The 25,113-nt window shown below is 41.9% G+C and overlaps 1 protein-coding gene across 19 annotated transcripts in view; it reads left to right on the top strand.

Moving 5' to 3' along the window:
- The window catches only part of ELAVL2 (ELAV like RNA binding protein 2), a 154,385-nt gene that overhangs the window by 69,457 nt on the left and 59,815 nt on the right, over window positions 1–25,113 (top strand). For 10 of the 19 annotated variants that reach the window (XM_084765655.1, XM_084765670.1, XM_084765668.1 and 7 more), the window contains 2 exons: window positions 17,788–17,878; window positions 20,636–20,879. In XM_084765655.1, the coding sequence (XP_084621781.1) occupies window positions 17,807–17,878; window positions 20,636–20,879 (316 nt within the window). In that variant the 5' untranslated portion in view covers window positions 17,788–17,806. Of the gene's footprint in view, window positions 1–17,787; window positions 17,879–20,635; window positions 20,880–25,113 lie in introns of those variants that run through there. The other 9 variants (XM_084765656.1, XM_084765669.1, XM_084765657.1 and 6 more) reach the window with 2 other exon arrangements.

Raw genomic sequence — 25,113 nt, 5'->3', positions numbered from 1 at the left:
TTTAAAACAAAAAATTAAAAAATACTTTATAGATAGGAGAAATTACCAAGCTTAAACACTTTTTTCAGAGGTCACCAAAGCACCGAGGTGTAGATTCGGAACTGGCCACGGTTGTCCTTGGACTTCATGTAGACTTTCACTTCTCTCAGGTCTATTGCCATTGTCTGTTAGTTTCAGGCTAGGGGATTGAGCTCAGGCTGTTAGACTCTTGCACAAGTGCCTGTTGAGCCATTTCACTGTCTAATCTGAAATTTTTAATTCTGATGAAGAACCGAACGAATGGCTTCAATTTAATTTTATTCTTTATATAATTTTGGTTTCTGCGATTGAAACTAGAGACTTACACATGTTAAGTATACAGTCTGTCTACCATTGAACTGTATCTTCCAGCGTTTGAAGCTTTTGTTTTAACATAGATGCATGCAATCCCAATCTTCTTTTCTTAATATTTATTTAAAAAATTTCTGCTATGTGTATGCTTGTGTGTGGGTATGGGTATGTGCAAGTGAGTACATGTGCCTGAAGAGACCAGTTAGCATCCTGGGGTGGATGGAGAACAAGAACAGCTCTCAATTATTGAGCCATCTTAAGTTTTCAATATTGCAAATAGTGGCTATATTTGGGGACTGTACTGTGTTATGTGTGATTATTTTGATTTTATATTGATACAGTGTATTTGCTTCTGTAACCTTGGTCCTTAAAGTAATTAGAATCTTTACATGGACAAGATAGCTATGAATGTGAATCAAAAGTTGTCCCTGTGTGTGATATACACATATTGTAGATTTTAACACAAAATGGCACACAATAGCCTGACCAAAAAATAGCATAAGAAAGTGACTCTACTGAGCCATATTAGGACTTAATATTAGTAAACTTTATTGAGTTGGAGGTATTCCTTGGAAAGCCAGACCCATTCTTACTAGATTAGACATTTATCATAAGGGTTAACGGCAGCCTTGTACTAAGAGACAACCATGCCTGTGTGCCTGCGCTTAAGTGAACATCAAACATGTCAGTTCTTTTTAGTATGTTTTCTTCTGTCGTGTAGAGTTCTGTGTTTGAATTTCACATGCCAGGTTAGCAAGCAGCTGTAAAATGATGGAGCGTATCAGTATTTAATGCCAGTGCTGGTCCTTCCTCAGTTTGTAATTGGCCTAGGAAGAGGAGACAATGTGTATCCATTATGAATGTGATTTAGAGGAGTGGAGCCTTGATCTCTACACTGGGTGGGAGCCATGCTTTTCTTCAGATAGATTGGACTGAAACACATTTTTTTTCCTTTTTTCTTTTAAGGAATAACTATAGATTGGGGGGGAGGAGCTGGAGACAATAGGTTTAAGGTAATATTATGCAACTTTAAAGGTTCACAGTTGATGGAGAATAATTTAACATGCCCCATAAAAACTTCAGTTTTGGAGTTTGTCCATGTTTTTATTTTTAGCTGTGGCTTTTTAGTTAATGAGAGACAGTGAAACCTATAGTTTCCTCTAGTCTTTGCCTGAAATTATGGAAAACTTTCAATGCTGTACAAGTTTAAGAGATTCTTGGAGACCATCATTATTTATTGTGTGGTGGTGTCTTCTCTTTGTTCAAATCCCTATTTTCTAGAAAATTCTGTTTCCAGAAAATGGTAAATAATAGAATTTTATCTTAGGATTTTAAACAAATTGTACTCTTATATTTGCCAAATAAGTCTAGAGACAGTCTTGTTGTGGTGCTTTGAAAAACTTATATAGGAGTTAACAGCAGATTGAGGAGGTACAGAAAAATACATTCACCTCCAATATTGTCTACACAAACTGCTGTACAAAACACAGGCTTTAGGCAGGGCTTTGCCTTGGAACCACCTTGGCTCTGTGGCTTGCCCACTCTGCTGTTCTGAAGCAAGCTTTCATGGCAATCTATTTGAGTTAACTAAGGGCAGCAGAAAAAAGTATGAATTAACCTTCTTTACACTGCTACTCTGTCCTGAGGCACCCTCTTCTGCCTGCTGAAATATAACTTGTTTGAACTTGAGCTTGAGCAGCTTTGAACTTGAGACACGGTCATAGTGTGTAGCACAGGTAGACGTGAGAGGCTGAGCCCTCTACACCAGTCTCCCTAGTGCCGACGATACAGCCATGAGCTCCAACGCCCAGGCAGAAGTGTGTTTAATATTAGCTCCAAGGCATCTAGTATACTGTGAGATGATTATTAGTTTGCCAGGGAGGGGGTAGTGACAGGGGTCAGCTTTCCTCCTCCCGCCTTCCATGCTTGGGATAAAGCATCCCATGCACCATGCACCCCCCCTTTTTTTTTTTTGGTATTAAAATATTTTGTTACCTCTGATTTTTTTTCGTAGCCTGTCTTTTTTGTTTTTGTTTTTTGTTTTGTTTGTTTGGTTTTTAGTTTTTCTTTGGATATTCCTGACAAGTCCTGGAACTTGCTCTCTAGATCAGACTGGCCACCTGCCCCTGCCTGCTGATTGCTGGGATTAAAGGCTTATGTCACCACCCCCTAGCCCTTAGCACCTGTCTTAGTTCCTTTTTTTCCCCCTGTGAAGTGGCACTTTGACCCAGGAAACTTACAAAACAGAGCATTTAATTGGGGACTTGCTTATGATTTCAGAGGCTAAAGTCTGAAGTGGCCATCATGGTGGGTAGCCTGGCAGCAGACAGGTAGTCAGTCATGGCGCTAGTGCATCTTATCGGCAAGCCTGAGAGAGGCAGACACAGACGCTAGCTCATTAGGAATCATGTGGGCCTTTGAAACCTCAAAGCCTCTTTGCAGTGACATACCTGGCCAGCTAGGCCACACCTCCTGATCCTTCTTAAACAGTCCACAAACTGTCAGAACAAGTATTTATTCCTATAAGGGAGAAGACATCCCTAATTTGTATGGACAATCTGGCTCTCTCCCAAAATCCAGCAATGCATTAGTATGCCAGTGGGTCATATTTCCAAGTGCATTTAACACATGTTGTGGTCGCATTAGGATATTGGTAATATAGAATCGATGCCTCTGTTTTGTGTATTCCATGGAATGATTAGACCTAAGGTTAAAAATCCCTAGTTTAGGCAATTAGGATATGTCTCAAGTGCATGGATTAATTCACTCTCCCCAGCTCACTGTTGATGTATCTCTGTGCTGTATCTATGGTATAGTCCCAGGCCTTTGATGCTGGAGGTACCTGTACTTCTGAGTCTCTGGTCATCTGGGCCTGTCCATGGTGCACACTTTAGGATGTTTTTGACTCTAGGCTATGGTATTATTGTAATTGGACCTAGCCTTATCGGGATAAGCTGCAGAGGTGTATAACAGTTCTGTGGGACTGTGGATTCGGTTACAGACCCTCCCTGTCTTAGCCAATGTTCTATTGCTGCGAACCAGGCATCTAATCTGGAGTTGCTTACAGTTTCCGAGGTGTAGGCCATTATCGTCACAGTGGGGAGCATGGTGGCCTGCAGGTAGACGTGGTGGTATAGAGGTAGCTGAGAGCTCTACATCTGGATCTGAAAGCCAACCCCCTAGTGATTTACTTCCTCCAACAAGGCCGTACCTTCCAATTTCTCTTAAGTACTGGCCACTCTCTAATGACCATGCATTGAAGTATGTGAGTCTGCGGGGGCCATTATTAGTCCAAAGCCTACATTTCTGTAGACCCAGTCTTTGTCTTATTTTCTCCTTGTTAGGTAGGAAGGGGGTGAGAGAGACTTAGACCAGGCCAGTGAGAGAGTTCAGTGGGCAAACATGTTCATAGCTACTCCCGAAAGTTGTGCTCTGATGGTGGATGTATACAGACACACAGTAAACAAATAAAGCCATTTTTTGAAAAAGCGTCTTCTGCACAATGGCAGAAAATAAGAGGAGAGGCCAGTGAGGTGACTCAGTAGGTAAATGCTCCTTGTGGCCAAGCCTGAAGACCTAAGATGTTTGATCCCAGGAACACAAATGGTGGAAGAAGAGACACAGCCTCGGTGTAACTATTCCCTTCATACAAATAAAATCAGTTTAAAAATAAATGTTACAGAAAGAGAGCATCTATTTTAAATGTAATTGGTGAAGTTCTAAATGTTGGATATGACTAATAAAAAGACCAAACACCAAGTTTGCTTCTTGTGCCTCTGTCTGGCCTGCACGTCTTAGAGAGCATTATGAGTCTGTTTGTATCTTTCTTTTCATCTTGGTTTCTTATCCTCTTGGCTTTCCCTCCAGGATACATGTTTATGATCATAGGTTTTTACCTGTGACTTTAAAAAATTCCCTTTACAGCCCTTGAAATTTTGCAGAGTCTTTTAAAATTTGTGCATGAATTATTTATATATTATTATTTTTGGTTTCACTAACTGGCCATCTAAACTGCCATTTATTTGAATGCATAATATATTATATCATACTATATTAAGACTGTTGATTCTCTCTCGCCCTAATGTGAGCTCATTCTTTTCTAATTGCTGGTCAGGGCCATACTTGGGTCTTATTTACTGTGCCGTTAGATGTGTGATGGGCTTTCTAGCAGCAACTGTTTCTGTTGGTGCTGTTTAGCAGGACTTAGCTAATGTATAGAAATGTTGATAGATAAATAGGATACAGTGGTTTGTATTTTAATTATTTTTGTCTGTTTTAATGATTTTTGTTTATTATTTTATAAAATATATTTTTATTTTATTCTTTCCTTCCCACCAGCTTCTCCTAGACTCTTTACCACCTCTCTATCTCAATTTTATTCTTTCTCTTTACTTTCTCAAACAAACAACAAGCACACAACAAAACCCCCAAGTCAAAACAAACAAAACCCCCAATAAGATAAGCAAAACAAAACAAAACGCAGACAAAAAACATGTATTGTTTTACTGTTGGCAAACTGCTCCCTGGGTTTGGGACCTGCCTTGGGGTATGGTTGATAATCAGTGTTACCACTTTAGAGAATGATATTTTTTTCCCCTGCAGGTATTAACTAACTATTAATAGTTTCTTGATTAGTGGTGGGACTTTGTGTTAAGCTCTCTGTTTCCAGGTTGGGAAATTTTCCTGGTTTGAACCTGTGCAGGTCTTTTATGTGCTGTCAGTATATTCATGTGTTATATTTATGTTTTGTATATTCATGTGTTACCAGTCTTTTTATGTTTGGAGTCCTTGGAGTCATCCATCACCAGTGGCTTTCTTTCCACCATCTCTGAGCCTTGAAGGGGGTAGGGGTTTGAGGAAGACGTCCCATTTAGGGCTATGTGCTCCAAAATCTCTGACTCTCTGCCCGTTGTCCAGGAGTGGGTCTCTGTGCTAATTACCATCTATTGAGAGAAGAAGCCTCTGATGAGGGTTGAGTGATACCTAATCTATAGGTATAGCAATATGTCATTCGGAGTCATTTATTGTTTTGCCCTTTTAGCAGAATATAGTACTAGATTTTCTACTAGGACCCATGACCTATCTAGTCTCAGGTTCTTGACCTCTTTAGCAGTGTCAAGTATGGATTCCAGCTGATGCAGTGGCCTTAATCCAATCAAAAAATAGCTTGTTACTCCCATAACATTTGTGCTACTAGCTTGTAGGCAGGTTGCTGATTTTGGTGGCAGGGTTTGTAATGGGGTTGGGTGGGGGGCGCGGCGGGTATTGATGATTACTTTTCTCTTCAGGTAATACGCAGAATACCTTACCGCACCACAAATTCTAATCAGTAGACGCCAAGCTTCTGGCTGGTCACCAGCTCAGTTTGTCCAGTTTAATGTCATAAGTAAGTGTTGTCGGCAATAGAGCCTTACCATCAGCTCGTGGAGTGTAACCAGTAGCCTTGGCAATAGCCTGTGGTTTTTGGGTTCAGTTCTATGGGACCCTGTTTGACCAGTGACTCAACAATATGTAACCCATTCCTGGCCCTGGGATATACTTCAGTTCTTAATGTAGGAAGCTACTTCTCTTAGTTCCAGCAAATGAAGATGTGAGTAATTGTCAGTAGGACAGAAGGTGCTGGAGAGGGTCTGCGGAGCCCCGCACGGTGATGCTGCGGAGCCTGCTCCTTACCTGACTGGGCCGCAGCTCTGAGCTTCGGTACTGTTACAAGTTTCCCCCGCTCTGGCTTCTGTCTCCGTGACCCTTTGTGTGCCCTCCAGGCTCTGTTCCTACAGTGAGTGCAGAATTCTAGCACACGCAGTCTCTGTGTTTTTGGGGTGCATCCTGGGTATATGCTTGGCAAAGATGGGAAGGTGGATTTATAAAAAGTGGTATGCTTTCCCAACACTGGTCCTTAACAAGAAGTTGTCAGAGTGCTTTCAAAGGAGTATATCTCCACTGTGTTTACAGACGTGAATAAACATTTTGAGACCAAGTTGGAGAAATAGTTCTCTTCAGAAGAATGGTTAGATTCTTTTTTGCCAAGTTGTCCAGATTAAAGTAATAGGATATACTGAGAAATCTTCCTTCCAGGCAGGTTTGGAAGAGCTTGGAGCCATGATTGCCCTAGACTAGCATATTACCTGGTGCGCAGTGGGGCCTTTTGAAAGTCTTGTCAGTGATGAAAGACTGTTTACCAAGTGGTTTGCATGTGCAGTCTAGTGTTCTGCCAGAATTCCTTCATGTTACATAAGGCAAGCTTGTAGCAGGGAATGACTCTGAGAAGCCGAAGCAGAAAATGTCCGGCCAGTGGATGCCATGTGCACGCTGCTGCTACTCTCTAGCACTTCAAGCGCCGGGAAGCAGGTGCCTCATTCCTCCTTGCTCACATACATGTCTACGCTCAGTTGTTTAAGTCAGAGTTAGTTTCCGTAGCAGCGGGTGACTTTGCCCTTTTATGCTTTCCTTAGTGAAATGCTTAGCGTAGGTCAGCCAGGATGGCTAGGCGTTTTGGAAAGTTCCCTTGTATTCCTTTAACTTCTTGGGGCTCAAGGCTACTCAGGAAGAAGGGAGTTGGGATGGTTGTACTGTGTGTGTAGCTCTGTCACTCCCATCTGGCATAGTGCCTGGTTTTACCCAGGCTTTCTGGTACACCTGCTTTCTGACCCTGAGTACCTTTTTTAGCTGTCTTGGTCAGACCTTAGCTGAAGGATGCGGGCATACACTTCACGTGTCGTGTTGGCTTTATTTCTACATCTTTGTTGAGATCTGCTTACTTTGGATTGTGATGCCATGGCAGTATGACACATATATCTGTCCCCTTGGCTGCTGAAACCTGGGTTCTAGTGAAGCCTCACAGCTAGCTTCTTACTGTCAGTATCTGTTCTCCTAGGAGCTTGAGCTTACACTGAATAGTAGTTACTGAAAAGGATACGTGTATGTTAGTCATGGGCCATGGCAGCCTTTCCTTTAGAGACAACCTAAGATGACTTTAACTCATGCAGGTGTATGAGGCTGTGATAGAGAATCTTTTCTCTTTGGCAAGGAATGCAGACCCACATAGTTAAAGGAATGAGTGTTTGGCTGCTGCCTTGACTTGTTTCCATGGCTATTGTTCTGCTTTATGTGATGTATGTGTGTGTGTGTGTGTGTGTGTGTGTGTGTGTGTGTGTGTGTGTGTGTGTTATGACGAAAAGACAAAGGCAGGTGACGTGTATACAGGACTTGTGGACTCCTGGAACCATTGGGTGATAGCTAGCTGGCCGAGCTCAGTGATCCTCAGAATTCTTGCTGCAGGCAGTGTGTCCCCTCCTCTTCGACTGGTACTCCTTTTAGTCAGAAGAAAGGTAGTGCGGATGCTGCGGTGAAGAAGAAAGGTTGAGTAGAGGCAGAAAGCTGCCTGGGAGTGGGTGGGACTGCGGGGGATTTGTTACAGTTTGTTGTGTGCCATGGGAGCGGTGGGCATGTGATGCAGAGGGATGTGGGAACAGGTGTAGTGGGAGGCCTCGCTTGGGAGCTGAGACATTGCTTTGTAGACTGCATGGAGTCCGCAAAAAGCTTTGCAAACAGTAGCTGTGGGATGGGCACTGACTGTTTGGGGGGAGCTCCGCGTACCTGGGGACTGGAAGGTGGATGGCCAAGTATGGAAGCAAAGATAGGGCTTTCGAGGGCTCCTAGCCCTGGTTCCAAATCTTGGGTTTGCTTCATACTTGTATATATTGCTGGGCCTGGTGGCACAGGCTTGCTGACCTAGTTCTTCAGGCAGTGCAGTCAGGAGGATCATAAGGCCTGCCTAAACTATAGTATGAGTTTCAGGGCAGCCTGAGCAACTTAGAATAGACCTTGTTTCAAAATGAAAAGTAAGATGAGGGCTGTGGTACAGCTCACTTGGGGCAGCACCTGCCTAGGAAGCACTGGGCCTGGTCTCCTCCTGTTTTACCAGTTTATAAGTTACTCATTTGTAAATAGAAGATCACAGATAAAATTTATACTGCACATGAAGATTAAATGAGATTTTATCTTTAAGCTATTTGGCATAGAATAAGTAATCAATAAATGATTACTTCTTTTTTTCTTTCACTTTTCCCTCTTTTAGTCAAAGAATTCATTGAATTCTACAAAAGATAGTCAAGTTATTCTAACAACCTCTTTTTGCACCAAAATTATGCAGATTCTGTGGATGCCTTATTTTTCTTTTAATTAAACATCTCAAAATCACAGTTAATGCAGGCTTATAAAAACCATGTTTAAATTCATGTTGGCTTGACAGAAGAAACATCATGGTAGAAGAAACGTGCTGAGGGGAACCAAGTGGTCCTGTGTGATCGTGTCATTTCCCTGGTTGCGAATAGTCACCCCTCCAGCACCACACAATGAGCACATTATCTGTCGAGGTTTTAGGGTGCATTCATTCATGGGGGTCTGGACTTCCATACTATACCTCTATTCCCAAGTGAAATCCTTGAAATCCTTATTTGTAAAAGAAGCATGGTGGGTGGTAAAATCTGTGTATTAAAGTTAAAAGAGGCTAAGCAGGTGAGGGTGAAAACACCAAGGCCGGAAAGAGGAAAACCAAGTGCACTTTTTTTCTTAAAGGAGGGAGGAAGGAATGCAGTGTTAAAATTAAGGAAAATTATTAAAATAGATAAAGCTGTAATTCAGATGTAAAACGCTTGAGTTATTGGCACCTTATATATTTAAGTATAGTGTTTGGAGATCTGAGGTTAAAAATTGTAGCAATTTAAGTAAAAATTCCCATTGTTCTTAGTCACAGTTTATGGCTGTGCTAAATGTAGTTTAACAGAGCATCTGCTTCTGAGGCCCAGGGCAGGCGATGGCACTCGTGATTAGGAAAAGGGCTTTCTGTCCAGAGTATTCCTGTTTCATATGAGAGTCTTCTGAAAGTCTGAAATCATGCTGCCCATTTAGATGTTGGGAGCTGCAGAAGGGGTGATCCAAGCCTTACCCTGAAAGACTGACAGATTTCCTGTGACAGTATTTGAAAGAAGCATTTGCCTTTGTCTGATGATAATGATACCAACCTCATACTCATTAAGCACTTTAGTTTGTAAAGTGCTTTGACATATTTTCTACTTAATATTTGTACATAGCGAAAGCTTTTAAGGAAAGTAGGCCTGTTTACCCATCTCCCCACTTCTCTCTTTCCAGAATATCAATAATTCAAGGACTAAATGTGTTCATGGTTTGAGTCTCGGGATACTTTTCTTAGGTTTAAGGAACCTGTGATTACATCTCTACCTTCTTTCACCCCTTTCAGTCACCGGGCGACAGGTCCCGTTCCCAGTGACTTTTGGGAATACATTTGTGTATAATTACACAAGTGATACTGCGCATAGAAACTTACGCACTTGTCCCATTGCTCAGTTCTATCCCTTGGGGAGTGACCCCAAGCATATGTTCCGAGTGTACTTTGCACTACTGATGTGGAGACAGCAAGGGCATTACAAAGTCCACAGACACTGCGCTTGAGCGTGGAAGCTTTGCTCTGGGAGAGGGCAGAGGGTGGCATGCCCTGAAGCACCTTGACTTGTTTTTCTATGAAGAGGGATCTCTGGCCATGTGTGTGGTGGGGCTAGTGAAGTGTGAGGCAGAGAAATCCTTCCTGTTGGTGGTGGTAGCCTTAGCCTCTTTAGAGCTTTAACTGCTGTGTGCATTCTTAGGCAGCCTGTTAACTCTAGAACCATCCTTGGGATGCTCACCTTCCATACGCTACTCTCATTGGAATTACAAACAAAAATACCTAGTTAATTGAATGCAAATTTTTGAAATGTACTCAATAACTAGGAGTTTAATTAACATAACAAGTCACAGAAGTACCTAAGCCATTTTTCCTAGCTGGGATGTAGGTTTTAAATAAAACTGCCATTAGGGAAGAGAGCAGCAGAGATAGACCAAAAGAAATAAAATAACTTTTCTTGGTGGTGAATCTTGTTTTTAAAGATGCCCAGACTTACCTAACTAAACAAATCATAATTATGTGTCTAAACTGAATGCACTTATCTTTTGGGACTTCACACAACTTGGAAGAAAAAGTTCCGTAGGTAAGTAAATACCAATAAGTGACATGGTCCACTTTCAGAGATCAGGGGGTAGGTTACCATGGACACGGAAGAAGAATGGCATGACTCTGCTCGCCACAGTGCTTATGATAAGGCTTATGTGTCCTAGGAGTTTATCTCTTCGTTTTCAGTTTCTTTCCAGTCTTAACAGAAATATTTGTAACCTTTCAGCATTAGTAAGAAAATAAATATACCTTGTTCTATCAGCTGACATTTCAGATGCCTTTATTTTATTATTAACCATTTGGGGTTAAACACTAACTATAACATTTGAGCGTTTTTCCTCCCCTCTTTTTTCCTTTTAAATGACTTTTAAGTGAAAACTAAAATGTTACTCTAAGTGGCCAGATGGTGGACCGTGGCCCTTTTTAACAGTTGTGAGTTAAAAAGTGGTATTTCTGTCCATAAGTGATCCTCGTCTTTCATATTCCCTTTAAGATTAAGCATTCCTCCTGTTCTGGTGCTTAAATATGACAAGAGTATTTTAGTGTCTCTAACTTGCAGAGGAACCATGTTTTTAACCTACCTTATGAACACACACACAACTACTGCCATTAATTTGAAGATTTCCAATCAGCCTTCAGCAACATGCCCTGCCCTAAGGGAGTTCCTGATTTCTGTAGAAGAATGTGATGTTCGTCCAGCTTCTGTGCTGATTACTATGTGAGCTGTCCTAATTCAGCGGTTCACGTTTATCTGCCTGTATGACACAGCCCTGCTACAGAAACGGGAGCAAAATTGACTTTATTCTCATTATACTCATGTTCCATTTTAGGTTCTGCAGCCAAATAATGTCTTGGAAATTAATTAGGCCCACTGAGGGTGGGATGAAAGAACGAGGTGTCGATGATTCCTCAGCAGAAGTTAATAGTTTAGTATGTTCCATGCTGCAGCCAAGACCCAGCCAACCCAGAGCTCCATTTTGCTGTCCACAGTAGGACCTATGGTCCTGTTGAAAAAGAGTGTACTTAAACCTTTTAGAAAAAAGACGTTTATTAAATGGTGTCTTTAAAACTTCTGTGGGGAAACTGAGACTTTGCTTGTTTTTGAATCTTGTATAATTTAAATGGACTCGTAGTACAAATCAACTTTTTTTGGGGGGGTGGTACTTCCTCTCTCCTTTTTCTTCTGGTTTTTTGAGACAGGGCTTCTTTGTTTCCTTGGCAATCCTGGATCTAGTTCTGTAGATTAGGCTGGCCTTGAACTCACAGATAGATCTGCCTGCTTCTGCCTCCTGAGTGCTGGGATTAAATGCATGCACCACCATGCCCAGCTGGGGTGGGCGGTGCTTTAAGGCCAGGTCCCATGAAGTAGCCCAGGCTAGTTTTGAACTCATCCTAGTCCTTACACTTAGCCACATATGTGGGCTGGGTTTGCAGGCATGTGCAACCATGCTGTAAGGCTTTAAAAGTAAGTGATTGTTGAGTTTCACATGTGCTGTTAAGTGAATTGGATGCAGAATTATTGTTTGAAGAACCCACTATAAAGAATACTTGGAGAGAATAGCTTCATTTAATACCCAGTTTTTAATGCTAGGTTTCCTGAGACTCTTTCCCCCTCTCTTTAAGGTTCCTCTGTATAGAAACCTTTCTTTTGTTTATTCATCTTGTGTTCTTAGTCCCTGGCACATAATAAGTGTTTCAGTGATTTGTTTGAATGTAAGCAGTTAGGATGTAAACCAGTTTTGAAAAAAAAAGTTTTTTTGATGGATTTTGGCAGTTGCTGGTATAATGAAAGTGTAGCCCTTAAGCTATGTGTGCTTCTCCTGAGCATATCCAGAATGTGATGGTGTGCCCCTGAGAGCACCTTGGTCAGAGCCATTGTCGTCCTTGTGTGCCTTGGCTGCTGTGTCTGCCTGTCCCCTAGCCTACCTTCTCCCAGAATTGCTGAGTGCTCCTGTTGTCCCACACAGGAGCCACAGGCTGCTCTTCGTTTTGAAGACTTCCCGTGGTTTCTTTTCTTGAGATGGAGGACTTCCATGCCCTCTTCATCACTTTACACAGCAGCCCCCACCTTGTCCTGCCTGGAATATTTCTCTTGACGACAGTCCAGCGGGGGCTGCAGTTGTTCTCTCTTACATGCCACACTGCCATAACATAACAAGTGCATGCTACGCGACCTGACAGCGCTGTAGGTCACATGTGCGTTCTAAGTAGGCCCGAGCCAGCCAAGATGAAGTTCCCCTCTGGAGGCTTGGAGGCGGAATGCATCCTCATCTGTTCTGCATGCTAGAGGCTGACTGTGAAGATGCTGTGAGTTCTGGACAGGGGCACTCCCTTCATTGCAAGAGTCATTGTTAACCCTCTGCACCCACCTGGGTGATACAGGACAATCTAATGTTTAGGGATCAATTGGTTTGCAATCTTAACTCCCCTTGCTGTGTAACAGGACACAGGATTGAGAGCAGTGGGATGTGGACATCTTGGAGGGCATTATTCTCCACACACAGCAGCCAGGCCACTTCTTTTTGAAATCTTGGCTTAACACGTTTTTTCTTTGCAGTGAGATTTGCTGTTCATTACTTGAGACTACCACCATTACCCACCTTCTCAACGTCACGCCCTCTGCTTTACGTTTTCCTTAATTTCAAAGGATGCTTTCTCTAATATACCACTCTCCTGTATGTGGCCTTCTGGCCTAGCTCTTCATATCTCCTGCTGTGTGTGTGTGTGTGTGTGTGTGTGTGTGTGCGCGCGCGCGCGCGCGCGCACACGCACGCCCTGGTACTTTCTTCTTACAGTCACTTCCTCCAGTGCCTAAAGCTTTCCCTAGATCCTAGGAGAAGCTTGCAGATGTCTGTTGAATGGATGAGCAGGATGGAAAGGGTGAGCAAGTATTTCTAATTGGATCTTTATTTTCCCACTGACTAACATGATTGACTGTAATAAGCTTAGAACAAAGGGATGGATTTGGGGCCCTGCACTCATCTTAATCCACAAACCTTAAAGCCTTTAATCCTGCCCGCTCCGGAACTCCAGGCCTACAGACTGGCATCTAGAGAGATTTAACTTGTGTGTTGAAGCTGTAAAGGGCCAACAGACAGTCCTAGCTGCAAAAGAAAGTTTCTTGTGGTTTTCCTGTAGCTGGTTGGTCTTCTGTTACCCTTGAGGCCAAATAACTGAGTCTGACATTGAGGAATTCATGGAGCTTATGAGATAAAGTGGTGTGAGGTTGAGTAGAGAGTTGTCTGGAGTTTTTATGATCCAGAGGATTCCATAAAGCTTAAAGACCAATTACTGTTTAGGACCCGTGAGAAAAAGAGGTTTAAGGAGAACATACCGACTGTTTATCCTTTTACCTCATGGGTTATTTCTGTGATTTCAAAGCTTGACTGAATATTCTCTTGTTTACGTCAACAAATCCAGCAGTGGATCACGAACACGTCACTGTAATGTTTACAGCGGGAATGATAGTGCATTCACTGCAGGAGTGGTGACCCCTCCGTCCTCAGGCTCGTTACTCTGCTGTCATCATCCTACTTTATGTGTTCCAGTTTCTGACGCTGACTTCGCTGAAGGGAGGTGTTTGGTCAGGATTGTACCCTGCCCCCAGCTTTATCCTTTAAAGTTTAGAGATACGTGCCTTCTTTCCACCTCATAACTTGAACTTGATGCTTAGAGGAAATCTTAATGCACCGAGGGAAGAGGATACCGCATGGATTGTGGTGGTGCACATCTGGAGGTACTGAAATCTCCTAGCCCCAAGTGAGTGCAGAGTCCAAGGTCATTGTATCTAAGCTGGATACTTTAGTCTGAGAGAGATGTTGGTCTTTGCCTCTAGCCATGATTTTTTTTTTTAAGAAACAATCATTTTTATTTGCCTAGCATTTCTAGCCAGTATCAAATTAAAACCGTTTACGACCTGTAACTTAGGAATAATGGGTTTCTAAGTTCTTCTGTATCAAAATCTATTTTCTCTTTGCATTTACTCTTGGCTTTTGACCATTTTGCTAAGTGGTCCCTAAATCCCATATGGTTTGTGTCTATAACTTTACTGGACAGAGGCATGGAACTTACCTGTGCCATATTTCAGGCTTTGTTTTGACTTTTGAGCTTTTATAGTTGGCAAGTTGAAATGACAGGTTCTTGAGGCAAAAATCACACAACTGATCACTTCAAAGATAAATGGTTTCCTTTGCTGAGCCCTGTAACGGGAATTTGGATTTCAGTGGGTGAGGGTGGCTGGTGAAATGTACTCAAAATGGAAAGTATGCTTTCATTGTTATGTTTATTGTGAAATACTTGAGTTGGGGCAGAAAAGCAAGCTATTGAGTTTGCACATGTTAAGGATGGTGTGTACCCTTTCAGTCCCTAACTTTTGAAGAAACTGCTCCTGTTCTTCCCTTGTACTGATAGCTGTGATTTTAGAGAAGGCCCATGAGCAAAGGAAAAGAGTAGGGCGTTGGGCTTGTTTGGGGGGACAAAGAGGCTCGGATGCTCAAGGCTGACAGTAGTAAAGGATGCAGGGTGCTCTCCGTCTGTATCTAATATCTAGTGTTTGATCTGACAGGCAGCAGGAAGCTGTTGGCGGTTTAGGTAAAGCTCTCTGGGAAAATTAATGTGACTTAGGATGAGGAAGGACCTTTGGAGAGGCTGTGAGTAACTTAGTGTTTCTTCGGAGGAAGTATGAGCCGAGGTCGGGTTTACTTAGCTCCCAGCCCCCTTAATGCAGTGGTAGTTACTCTATCTCCAGGCTTAGCTCATGATAGACCAGTGCTGTACCACTGTGCCAAAGTTCCTAGCCTTGCAACTGGCATGAGGATGGTAAACATAGCAGTGGAGTGGGGTGTTAGGGCAGACTGGACCAGCTCACTGGGAGCTCCAGAATGGTCGTTTCAGCACGATGCTATGCCTGACGTGCACAGGTCTCGTCTCCACATCAGGTGGTATTTAGACATTGGAATCCTTTTTTCCTAGCTCAGTCGTAACACCAGGTGAACTTAAATGAGATTCTCAGGATTTTTAAAGTGTTTTTTCCTTTTTTACTAGAGTCTGTCTTACATGGTGGCTGTCTGGAAGAGGTTTTAAAAATAGCAAAGAAGCTGATTACCTTAGTTTACAGAATGTTTTTGCTGTTGATTTGTTTTTACCCGGGGAGCTGACAAAATGGAGACGCTTCATGGTTTTCTATGTGGTTGTGAAACGGTTGGGCCAGTTTGACTTTTCATCTTCTTCCTGTTGCCAGATAGGAGAAATAAAGGGATAGTTTTGATCTCAGATTTCCACCACTGTGAGAACCTGTCGGTGCAGAAGTATACAGTAATCTTAGCATGAAGTACATATAATTGAAAGAAACAAAAAAGGGGGGAGAGAAAAAAATAAAGGTGGAAAGCTTTAGTGCGTGTTGTAGCTAAATTATATAACCATGAAAAGGTAAAGCTTTCTTCTTCCCTCCTGTGTGACCCCTGCTCCTGTCAAAGTGTTCTTCACCATTATCTCTTGTAACTCAATGCGAGTATAGAATATTTTGGATTGATCTATGAAAGCACCTTTTTGTAAGTTAGTGTGCTGAGAATAACAGGACAAAAAGCAGTCTGGATTGGCACAGTTGATGTCTAAATTAAGAGGTGAACATATATGAAACATTATTTTTCTAAGCCTCAAAATTAATGGCTCTGTTTCACTGGAATACAGCCTTTTCCCCTCTCCTTTCCAACGTGCCCCAGAGCCAGTGGATTCTATAAATAGTGCACAGCCGGGTTGTCTGGTAGATTGAGTGGAGCAGAATCACCTGTCCTTAAGTGAAGGGGAGGCAGCTTTGCATTTTTAGTAACGGAATTGTTGGCCAGCATAAAGGTAAGGGCCATGTGAGCAACTTATTTATAACTTCCCATAGAGGTGTGCGTCTGCCGCGAGAGGAGACACTGTCTGGGTGCTGGGAATGTTCCTGTGGTGGAGTTGGTTTCCATCAGCAGCCTTCCCAGCTCAGTCAGGGTTCAGTAGCGACTGTTCACAGCCCTGGGGCCTTGCAAAGGAGGGGTGTCAGTGGATCAGCTCGCTAGTGCCTCTCTCCTATGGAATATAGGGAATGAGGCCATTAAATCAGGCTTTACCTGTGACTTTAGGTAATATTTGGATATTAACTCCTGAATGGATCCCGGACATAACATTTGGCTTGGTTTAACCTGGTGGATGTGGTTGTCCTGCCCAGAGTTGGGCTCTTGGCAAACTGTTTCCTGGACATAAAGCACTTTACTCTGTCTTAGGTTAAGTTCAACTGTAAGATAAAGACAGCAGGGTCAGACTGAATTCCCTGGCTACAGTGTGGGAAAGGAAGAGCAGTGAGGCATTTGCATGCATTGTCCACCGAGTGGTCTCCAAACCTTTCCACAGATGCGGGAGTCTGCTCCGTGGTCACAGTCCGTGTGATTCATGTACACAGTTAGGCTCTTAACACTGACATTGAAGTGCTAGATTACTAAACCAAAAGGAGATTTTCTTTTTTCAGCCTTGCTTTGTTCGTTATCTCTGACCCAAGCTTTCCTATTGTTATGCTGGTCATATATAGATAAAAAGTAAAGTTTGGCTTTTGGGCCGCTATCAGTTTTGCTCAATTTCCAGGCAAGGTGAAGTAGGGGATAAATGACCCGCCAATGCTATTGGAGGCCCCATGACACACTAATTTCAAAGCATGCTGGGTCCACAATTTATATATTATAAAAATGTTCACTTGATTTCATTCACGGACAAAGCTGACAGCCCATACAGTCATTACTCCAAAAAAAAAAAATGCTATTTATTGGTCTAGTTATTTCACTTGAACCATGCTGGTTTCCTGCTTCTTCCCTGTATATGAACAGTTCTTGGTGAAGCTGGTAGACACTGATTTGACTGTAGCGGCAGAACAACCTCAGGGGTTTTTGATTCTCTTTTAATATGAAGTCCCAGAATTAAAGGATCATTTGCAGTATAATGTAACAGTGTGGGCAAATACAGCTTCGCTTAATGCCCCTTTGATATTTAGGAGAGAGGGTGCTTTTATGCAAAACAATCACTTTATGAAGCACTTGACTGCTTTTCTCACCAAAATCTCACATTTCCTCCCTTCTCCCATATCCAAAAGAGAGGACTGCATGTAGTATTTTCATTTTAATTTTTTTCTTTAATTTTTGAAACGGAATTTAGGGTAGTTTTTAAAGATAGATGCCAGGATAACTAGGTAATACTGTTTTAAAGTCAGGCTCTTAATTATAAATACTTACATTTATGCAAGAAAACTACATGTTAAAATAAAATTGGAAAGATTAGATTGGAATTGCCTCAAAATTCAATTAAGCCCCACTGCATGGACGAGCTGCGACTATGAAGACATTCACTGTAATCTGTGCAAGCTGACGTGTTGCATTCATTACCTTGCTCTACTCTAACGTACGGTACTTTTTGTGTCCATATTGCAGACGGCAACTCCAAACTAACATGGCAGTCAGACTGTGTGATGTGGCTTCTCTGCTTAGAAGCGGTTCGTGGGCAGCAGAGCCTTGGACCGGGGTCTGTGGGATTTTTCTTAAATTCTGTAGGCTACTTTTTTTTTAGCATGTTGCAGAAGTGCCGAGGCCATACCAAACACTTGAACCTTTAATTTGGCATACTAATCATTCTTGCCTACTATGGTATGGCCATCATTAAGAATTGAAAGCACATTGCAATTTTAACTGTGGTGGTATATGTAGATCAGAACCGTGCTGTTATATGTAACCGAAATGATCAAAATTAGGATTTTAGTGCAGACTCAAAAGAGTGACAAGCTTTTTTTTAAAAACGAAAACGAAAATGAAAACAAGAACAAAAGTTTTGGTATGGTCTGAATACTAAGTTACCGTAATCCTTTACATTCTGTTTACTATGTATTTTTTTGGTTACTACATTTTGAAGTTGTTTACAATTCCTAATGCTAAAAAAATTTTTGAAATTGTAAATCTGGCTGAAAAATATTTGCCCAGTAACTGTTGGAAGCCTGTGTATTCTGTGAACAGTTGTGTTGAGCCTATCAATGGAATATGCATTATTTGGAAAATATAGCACATTAGTATCATTTTATTCAGAGCAGATGGTCCTATAGCTGAGAGATGCTGTGATTTTCAGTGCACACAGCCTACTACAGCTGTTCACTTGAATGTTGGCTTAGGAGCTCATTCTTGCCACCTGAACATGGAAATAAATGTGCAATTAAGTGAGCGTGTTTGTTGTCCTTACTGCACCCTGCTAATTTCAGTCAGTGAACATTGATACTTCACACGTCATCCCAATGAGCTCTAGCCCAAACCTCACATTTGGGCTTCTTGTACTTTGTGTGCGCACCCTTACTTTTGAATGGTGGTTTATTTTAAGGGGCCTTGGCCACTTCCCTCTTGTAGTTCATTGTTTTTATAGTTACTGAGCAGAGGTAGCCTTACGGGAATTTTGCTGTGAAAAGAGTAATTTACAACTAACCCACAAACTGGAACAGTCACACTTTTATTAGAAAATCTGAAGTCCCCCTTCTCATTTTTCAAGTAATTTGTCAATTATAATCTCTTGAAATATTTTGATTTTTTTTTTCATACAGATGTCCAAAGATTTCTTTATTATCCTTTCCTTTCTTAAGTATTCACTGAGAATACTTGCCCAAGAAAAGTAGTTTAAATCTTGAGGTTGGGGGGGAGTTTGTTTCTTTGGGAAAAAAATAAAACTATTGAAAGGTTATAGATTATAGGTTTTCTAACTCCTCTGGCCTGAGTCCATTTTTATCCTTACTGCACTGCTGGCTCTGTCCCTCACCAGCCTGAATCTGGTCAGGTGACCAGTCTGTCTGGTGCTGCTTTCTTATGTAAACATCTCTTAGCAATAGAGATTTTGTATCCATAGTTGTACCTTTTATTTTTTTCTTAGGCAATTTGCTTTTGAAAAGTCTTTTTCCCCATTTCCTTATAACCAGCCCCCTTTCTCCTCTACTTTGCTTTTTTCTTTTATCAAGTTCTTTGCCTTTCCCACGTTAAGGCCTCCTGAAGCTAACATGCCATCACTTGGAGCTGTGAGAGTTGACCAGTTCTTCAGGGAGCTGTGAGGTATATTGGATCAGACAGAGTGCAGTCTTTCTGTTGATGCTTTGATTTTTGGATTCCCCCATAGTCTTGATGTCCAAAGTTGGACAGTTACTGGAAAAAAACACTTTTGGAAAGTTTTGGGGGCTGTGGTTTGTGACTCTTTTGTTCAAAGCCCATCAGATTGCTTTTTAGGGAACTATATCCAAAATTGTATAATAAGTGATTTTTAGAGTAGTTGGAAAAGTTTGAGACAATTTTTCCCAATTCTGTTTATTCTTCTGTTGTTTGGTTTATGGACACCTTATCACTAGCATTTTCAACAGCCTTGGGCCGGCTTGTTTGGAGAAGCTGGTGTGTTTATACTGTTGCCTTGGTGGACTGGATATTTGTTTTTGGTCTTGTGTTCTTAAAATTAGAGCCATAGCAAAATGTTATCCTGAATTGTTTGTGGATTCTGCTGTGATGCTTTAGATCAGTTACTTGTTGGTGGTCACCAGCTGCCAAATTGACAAGAATGGCTGAATAGCATCTACAAACGCAGATGGAATATTCATAGTTTTACTCCCAAGTTAACCTTTCATTCCTGAACATATAACATCTGTAATTTTTTAATTCTTACCAATGATAGAGGTACAAAATAATGTTAATCAAAAACATTTCAGTATGTAACCAAAACAGTACATGTTGACAAATTTTTATTTTTGAAAGTACCTTTGCTCCTTTGCTCCTTGATTTTGCTAATGGATGCCTGTCAGTCTTAGATAATTGACTCTTAGGAACCGAAGAATCCTTTTCAGACTTAGTGTGTCATTTTTTTTTTCATTGTTTGTTTTGGCAGCATGTTAAGCATCTTTATTTTCTAGAATGATTTTTAGTCAGGACACAGTTCTGTGCCCTTTAATATTAAATTGCTTCCTCTGTGGACACTGCAGGTGAGTGAGGGTGTATGTCTAGACCCAGCATATGATTCTAGGAAATGTTTCAGATTTAAATTGTGCTTATGTGCATGTATGGAATATGTATGTGGAAGTATAATTGTAGCCTTAAGTTCAATAGCTTAATATAAAATACAATTAGCGTGGGTGTTGCACTTTTTGTTGAAGCTTTATTGTGCTCTCAGCAGAACGGCTGGTGTTTAGTGACAAGTGTTTAACTCATAGGTGGGATCTCTAATAGGTTGTGAAATATGAATTCTGACATTTCTTATTTTCTCTGTTTTTAGCAGGTAATTGCTGCCATGGAAACACAACTGTCTAATGGGCCAACTTGCAATAACACAGCCAATGGTCCAACCACTGTAAACAACAGCTGCTCCTCACCAGTTGACCCCGGGAACACAGAGGACAGCAAGACCAACCTAATAGTCAACTACCTTCCTCAGAACATGACACAGGAAGAACTTAAGAGCCTTTTTGGGAGCATTGGTGAGATAGAGTCCTGTAAGCTTGTAAGAGACAAAATAACAGGTATGCAACTTTCTGTAGACGGTGGGCATTTGAAGGAGTAGGGGTCAGGATGTGAGGAAACAACTGTGTTGTTGATGCTTCCCATGTCTGCAGTCTCCACTCCTGTGCAAGCAACAGGAAGTTAGTTTAAAGTTACTCTTTTAAACCATAAAATGCTTTGGAGGCTCTATCTGATTTATTTATTTTTCCTACTGTTGTTTACAGACAAGGTGTCACTCTGTAACATGGGTCAGCCTGCAGCTCACTGGCTTTGGATTCATTGGCAACCCGCAGTAGTCAGCTGAGTGCTGAGATTGCAATTGTGAGCTACCGTGCCTAGATAGCAGCATGTACTTTAACTGAACACTGATTATATTCTGAGATGAAGGACACTGTTCTTGGGAAAATGTGTGTGTAATAGCAAGTTTCGGGTCAGCCTTTGTTTTTTCAGTACCCCTGAGCTTGCGTAACAGAACATGTCAACAGTGAGCTGTAAGGAGAATATTTTGTTTTAGAAAGAGGCGAGAAAAGCCCTTACAATAGCCTTCCATTAAGTCACCTTCTGTTTATACTACGTTAGATGAGGTACTGGCTACTGCTTCCCGGGGATATGCAGCTGCAGTGATAGAGTTAGAGAGCAGTGGGCCTTCATGTTCTGCTTCTTAGCGAGGAAAGAAGATGGGGCATATGAGGAGCCTTTTGACTGTTAAGATGAAGAGGAAGGGATGGGAAATGGGCCTAAATGATGCCCCATTTGGCCAAATTTGAGTACTAGGTAGTTGAAAAATCTTAGTATGCGTTTAAAAAAATCTGAGTAAGTTTTTACTTAAACCCAGACCTCCTTAAGGAGCATGGTCCTGTGACAGTTAGTGGTTCCTGCTGGAATGGTTTTAAAACACTAAAACCATATGACACTAAGCATAGCTAGACCCCGTGGGCCTTTCATGTTGTGAAATTTGGTGGAGCATACAGCTGCTTTGTATAGTTTATAAGCAATCGTGTCAAGCTAAGTTTTGAAATGAGTATTGGTTGCCTAACAGTGGTATGAAGGGTGGGGCCAGGAGCTTGACTGCCCACCTGAGCATGGAACCATGGCCATGTTAGGTCCTGGCTTTGCCTCAGTTTAATTGGGGTTGAGGGCAGAGATCATACTGGGGTCGGTTAGGACTTCTGTCTAGATACTTTGAGCAGCTCTGTAATTGAGGCTGAGTCTCAGTTTTTCAAGCTCTCTAAGTGCCTGAAGCCAGTGTCTGTGCTTGAACCTCACTGTTAACTGAAGCTACAGATTGAAGACCATAGATAGCTCAGCCTATTCACGTCAGATTAAAGAGAAGCTTTTGTCGCTTGGACATAAGACAGACTGAATAATCCCATCTTTAGCTAATTAATGCTGCTTCTGTGTTCAGTATCTTGCCAGGATGGGTCACATTTTCCTCCAGCCCTCTGTCGGGGTGGGGGTGGGGGTGGAGGTGGAGAGAGGGACCATGAGTGTGTGTGTGTGTGTGTGTGTGTGTGTGTGTGTGTGTGTGTGTGTGTTAGGAACAGGGATTGAATCAAGGTCTGCACACAAACTGTAGGCAGGGTTTTATACTGACTGTATTCTTGGCCATTTTTAGGATTCATATGAAAGTAAGAGAGCTTTTGAAAAGTTGGGAAAGGTAGAAAACAGTTCTGTCCCCTATACTGGGTTTTACCTTTAATTTTTTTTTAAAGTAAAACTATTTTTTGCATGTGGGTCTTTTACGCTATTTGGAATAAATAGTAAAGTGTGATAAATGGCCTGTAGGCTATAACATCAATTTCTATGACTTTTTGTTCCATTGCTTGGTGGCAACCCCACTGTTGTAGGGTGAAAATGCTTGAGTGGTGTGTAAAAATCACTTTTTAAAAAATGATAATGGGAGTGGTAAGTGAAACTATTAAACAACTCATCCATCTTTCATATTAGACATTTATTTGCTGCAGAAAACATCTTAGGGGACTTTCCATATCTTATCACTGGGCAGACTTGAATCATCTTATTTTTCTATAAAACCCTTTACAGGGTTGTTGTGAGGCTATTGTGGGGGTAAGTTAGAGTTCTCAATCTTCGTACCTACGGGTTCTTTGGCTTCAGTGTGGTGAGCAGAGGTAATGGAAGCACACGGCTTAACTCAGAAACACAGATGCTGACATGGGATTGATTCTTGATGGGCCTTTGCTTTACTATTTTTGCAGTCGTGGAGATTTCCAGGACTGCATAATTTCTATTAAAATACCAGGTAAGTATATGAACTCACAGTGGTGCACAAAACCAGTGCAAGCCCAAGCTAGATCAAAGCCAGCATGGCAAAGGGAATTGGGCACACACTCCCACCTTTAACTGGAGCTATTTGCAGTTAGCTGCTGAGACAGTAAGGGTCACTTTTCTCTAAGAGGGTAGCACCCGGGTCAATTGACTGCATTCCAGTGGAAGACTACACATTCAAGAATATTTTGGGCAGCACATGTTGGCTCTTAAAGGGTTTTGAAAAGGATACAGAGTTGGGTGGATAAGAGAAGTCAAAGTATGGATCTGGGAGTGCTTAGTGGAGTGAATACGATGAAACGCATATGAAGAAACCTGCCACAAACTAATAAAAACATAAAATCAGAGTTGGCCATGGTGGCTCATTCATTTAACCCCAGCACTCATGAGGCAGAGGCAGGCAGATCTCTTGAGTTCGACACCAGTCAGGTCTACACAGAAAAAGTTTCAAGACAGTCAGGTCTACACAGAGTATTCCGGTCTCAAACTCCTTTAATCCCCCCCCAAACAAATAATAATAAAATAAAATTAGAAGACCCAAAATATTTTATTATGGAATAAAATAAGTATCTGCCGTCAGACATCATTCTTTATACGTGATGCGTGTGCTCGTACGATGAGCATGTGCTAGGGAGTGTAGGGTAAGAAGCTGAAGCGCCAGCCGAGGGTGGCTAAGATCCTACTCTTCTCCTTACTTGCCTGGGCATTTTTTCTTTGCCAGTTCTTGATGGCAAGAGCTCACTTTGGAAATTAACCACAGACCAAACAAACAACAGCTAGAATACAACTTTTACAGGGCTACCAGTGGGGCATCTTGTGGTGAGGGTGTGGTGTTTGGAAAGGGAATGGAAGATTTTTGAGGTCAAGCCTGAAGGCTCTCCACAGGGATGAGAACACCCATGCGGCTCTCACAGTTGCATGTGTGGCTGTGTGCTTGAGTGTTTTGGATCAGTGATAACCCACATCTGGCAACAGATTTACCAGAGGGAGTTAAAACGAAAACTGCCAGCCAACCTTAGGCTGCAGATGCTTTGGATCTGAAGCCAAAGACCTCCACCACAGATTCTAAAGCCTCAGGAGCTGAGGAATCATGGGAGTCTCTTGAACTGTGGATACCTAAGTTGTGGAGATTCTAGAAAGCTGCAATTTAGGGCCTCATTCAGACTTCCTGACTAGGAGCAATCCTGAGGGAGGTTCAGAACACTATAGAAGCCTGCGAGTTACATGTGGAATGTTCTGTAGTTCTTCAGGAAGGCAGAAACAGGAATTGGTAGGCCTTCTACTAGCTTGGTCTTAGAGTGGTTGAGTGAGGTGCTGCCACTGAGGTGCCTACTTCATGGCTAGCTTGAGCTTCAAGGGTCTCTTTATGAGCATTGCTCTCTGATGAGTTGAGATGTTAAGACTCGGGATTTGGGGGCTCTGCCTCTACTGACCACCTGCCCCCACGTGTACCCCTCATGTACTTTTCAAAGTGCCAGGATAGTTCTGTCGTAATCATGTTTCCTTTCTTGGAAAAGAAGGGCTCTTAGAGTTGCAGTTTGGGGCCTCAACTGATGGGGGCTGCTTGTTTTATCTTGGTGTACTGCCTCACTCTTATCCTTGTAAGAGGCGCCTTCTGTGCCGACTTCGTTTGCATCCAGTCAGAAGCTTTTTCACAGACAAAAAGGAAAGACCTGATGCAAAGCAAACAAACAAAAAGTCCACTGACCCAGAGTCTTTGCAGGTGTTAGTCACCCGAGGTTAGGTATAAACTGAATGGTAATGGAAGGTTGTTTCCTCCTCTTTGTGGGGGTAGTGGGTATAGACAGATTCTTAGCTTCCTAAGAACTTTAAAGCTGGTTTTTATCTTTGTTTATTCTATCAGAACACTGTGATTTTCAAATATTTTATAATGGGAATATCCCATCCTTTTAAAATAAATGCAGTCTTAACTCCTCAAGATTGAAATAGACAGTAGAATTTTATTAG

Source organism: Acomys minous, assembly GCF_964271855.1.
Source record: "Acomys minous genome assembly, chromosome: 1".
Classification (NCBI taxonomy): Eukaryota; Metazoa; Chordata; class Mammalia; order Rodentia; family Muridae; genus Acomys; species Acomys minous.
This window is presented reverse-complemented; position numbering and strand designations above follow the sequence as displayed.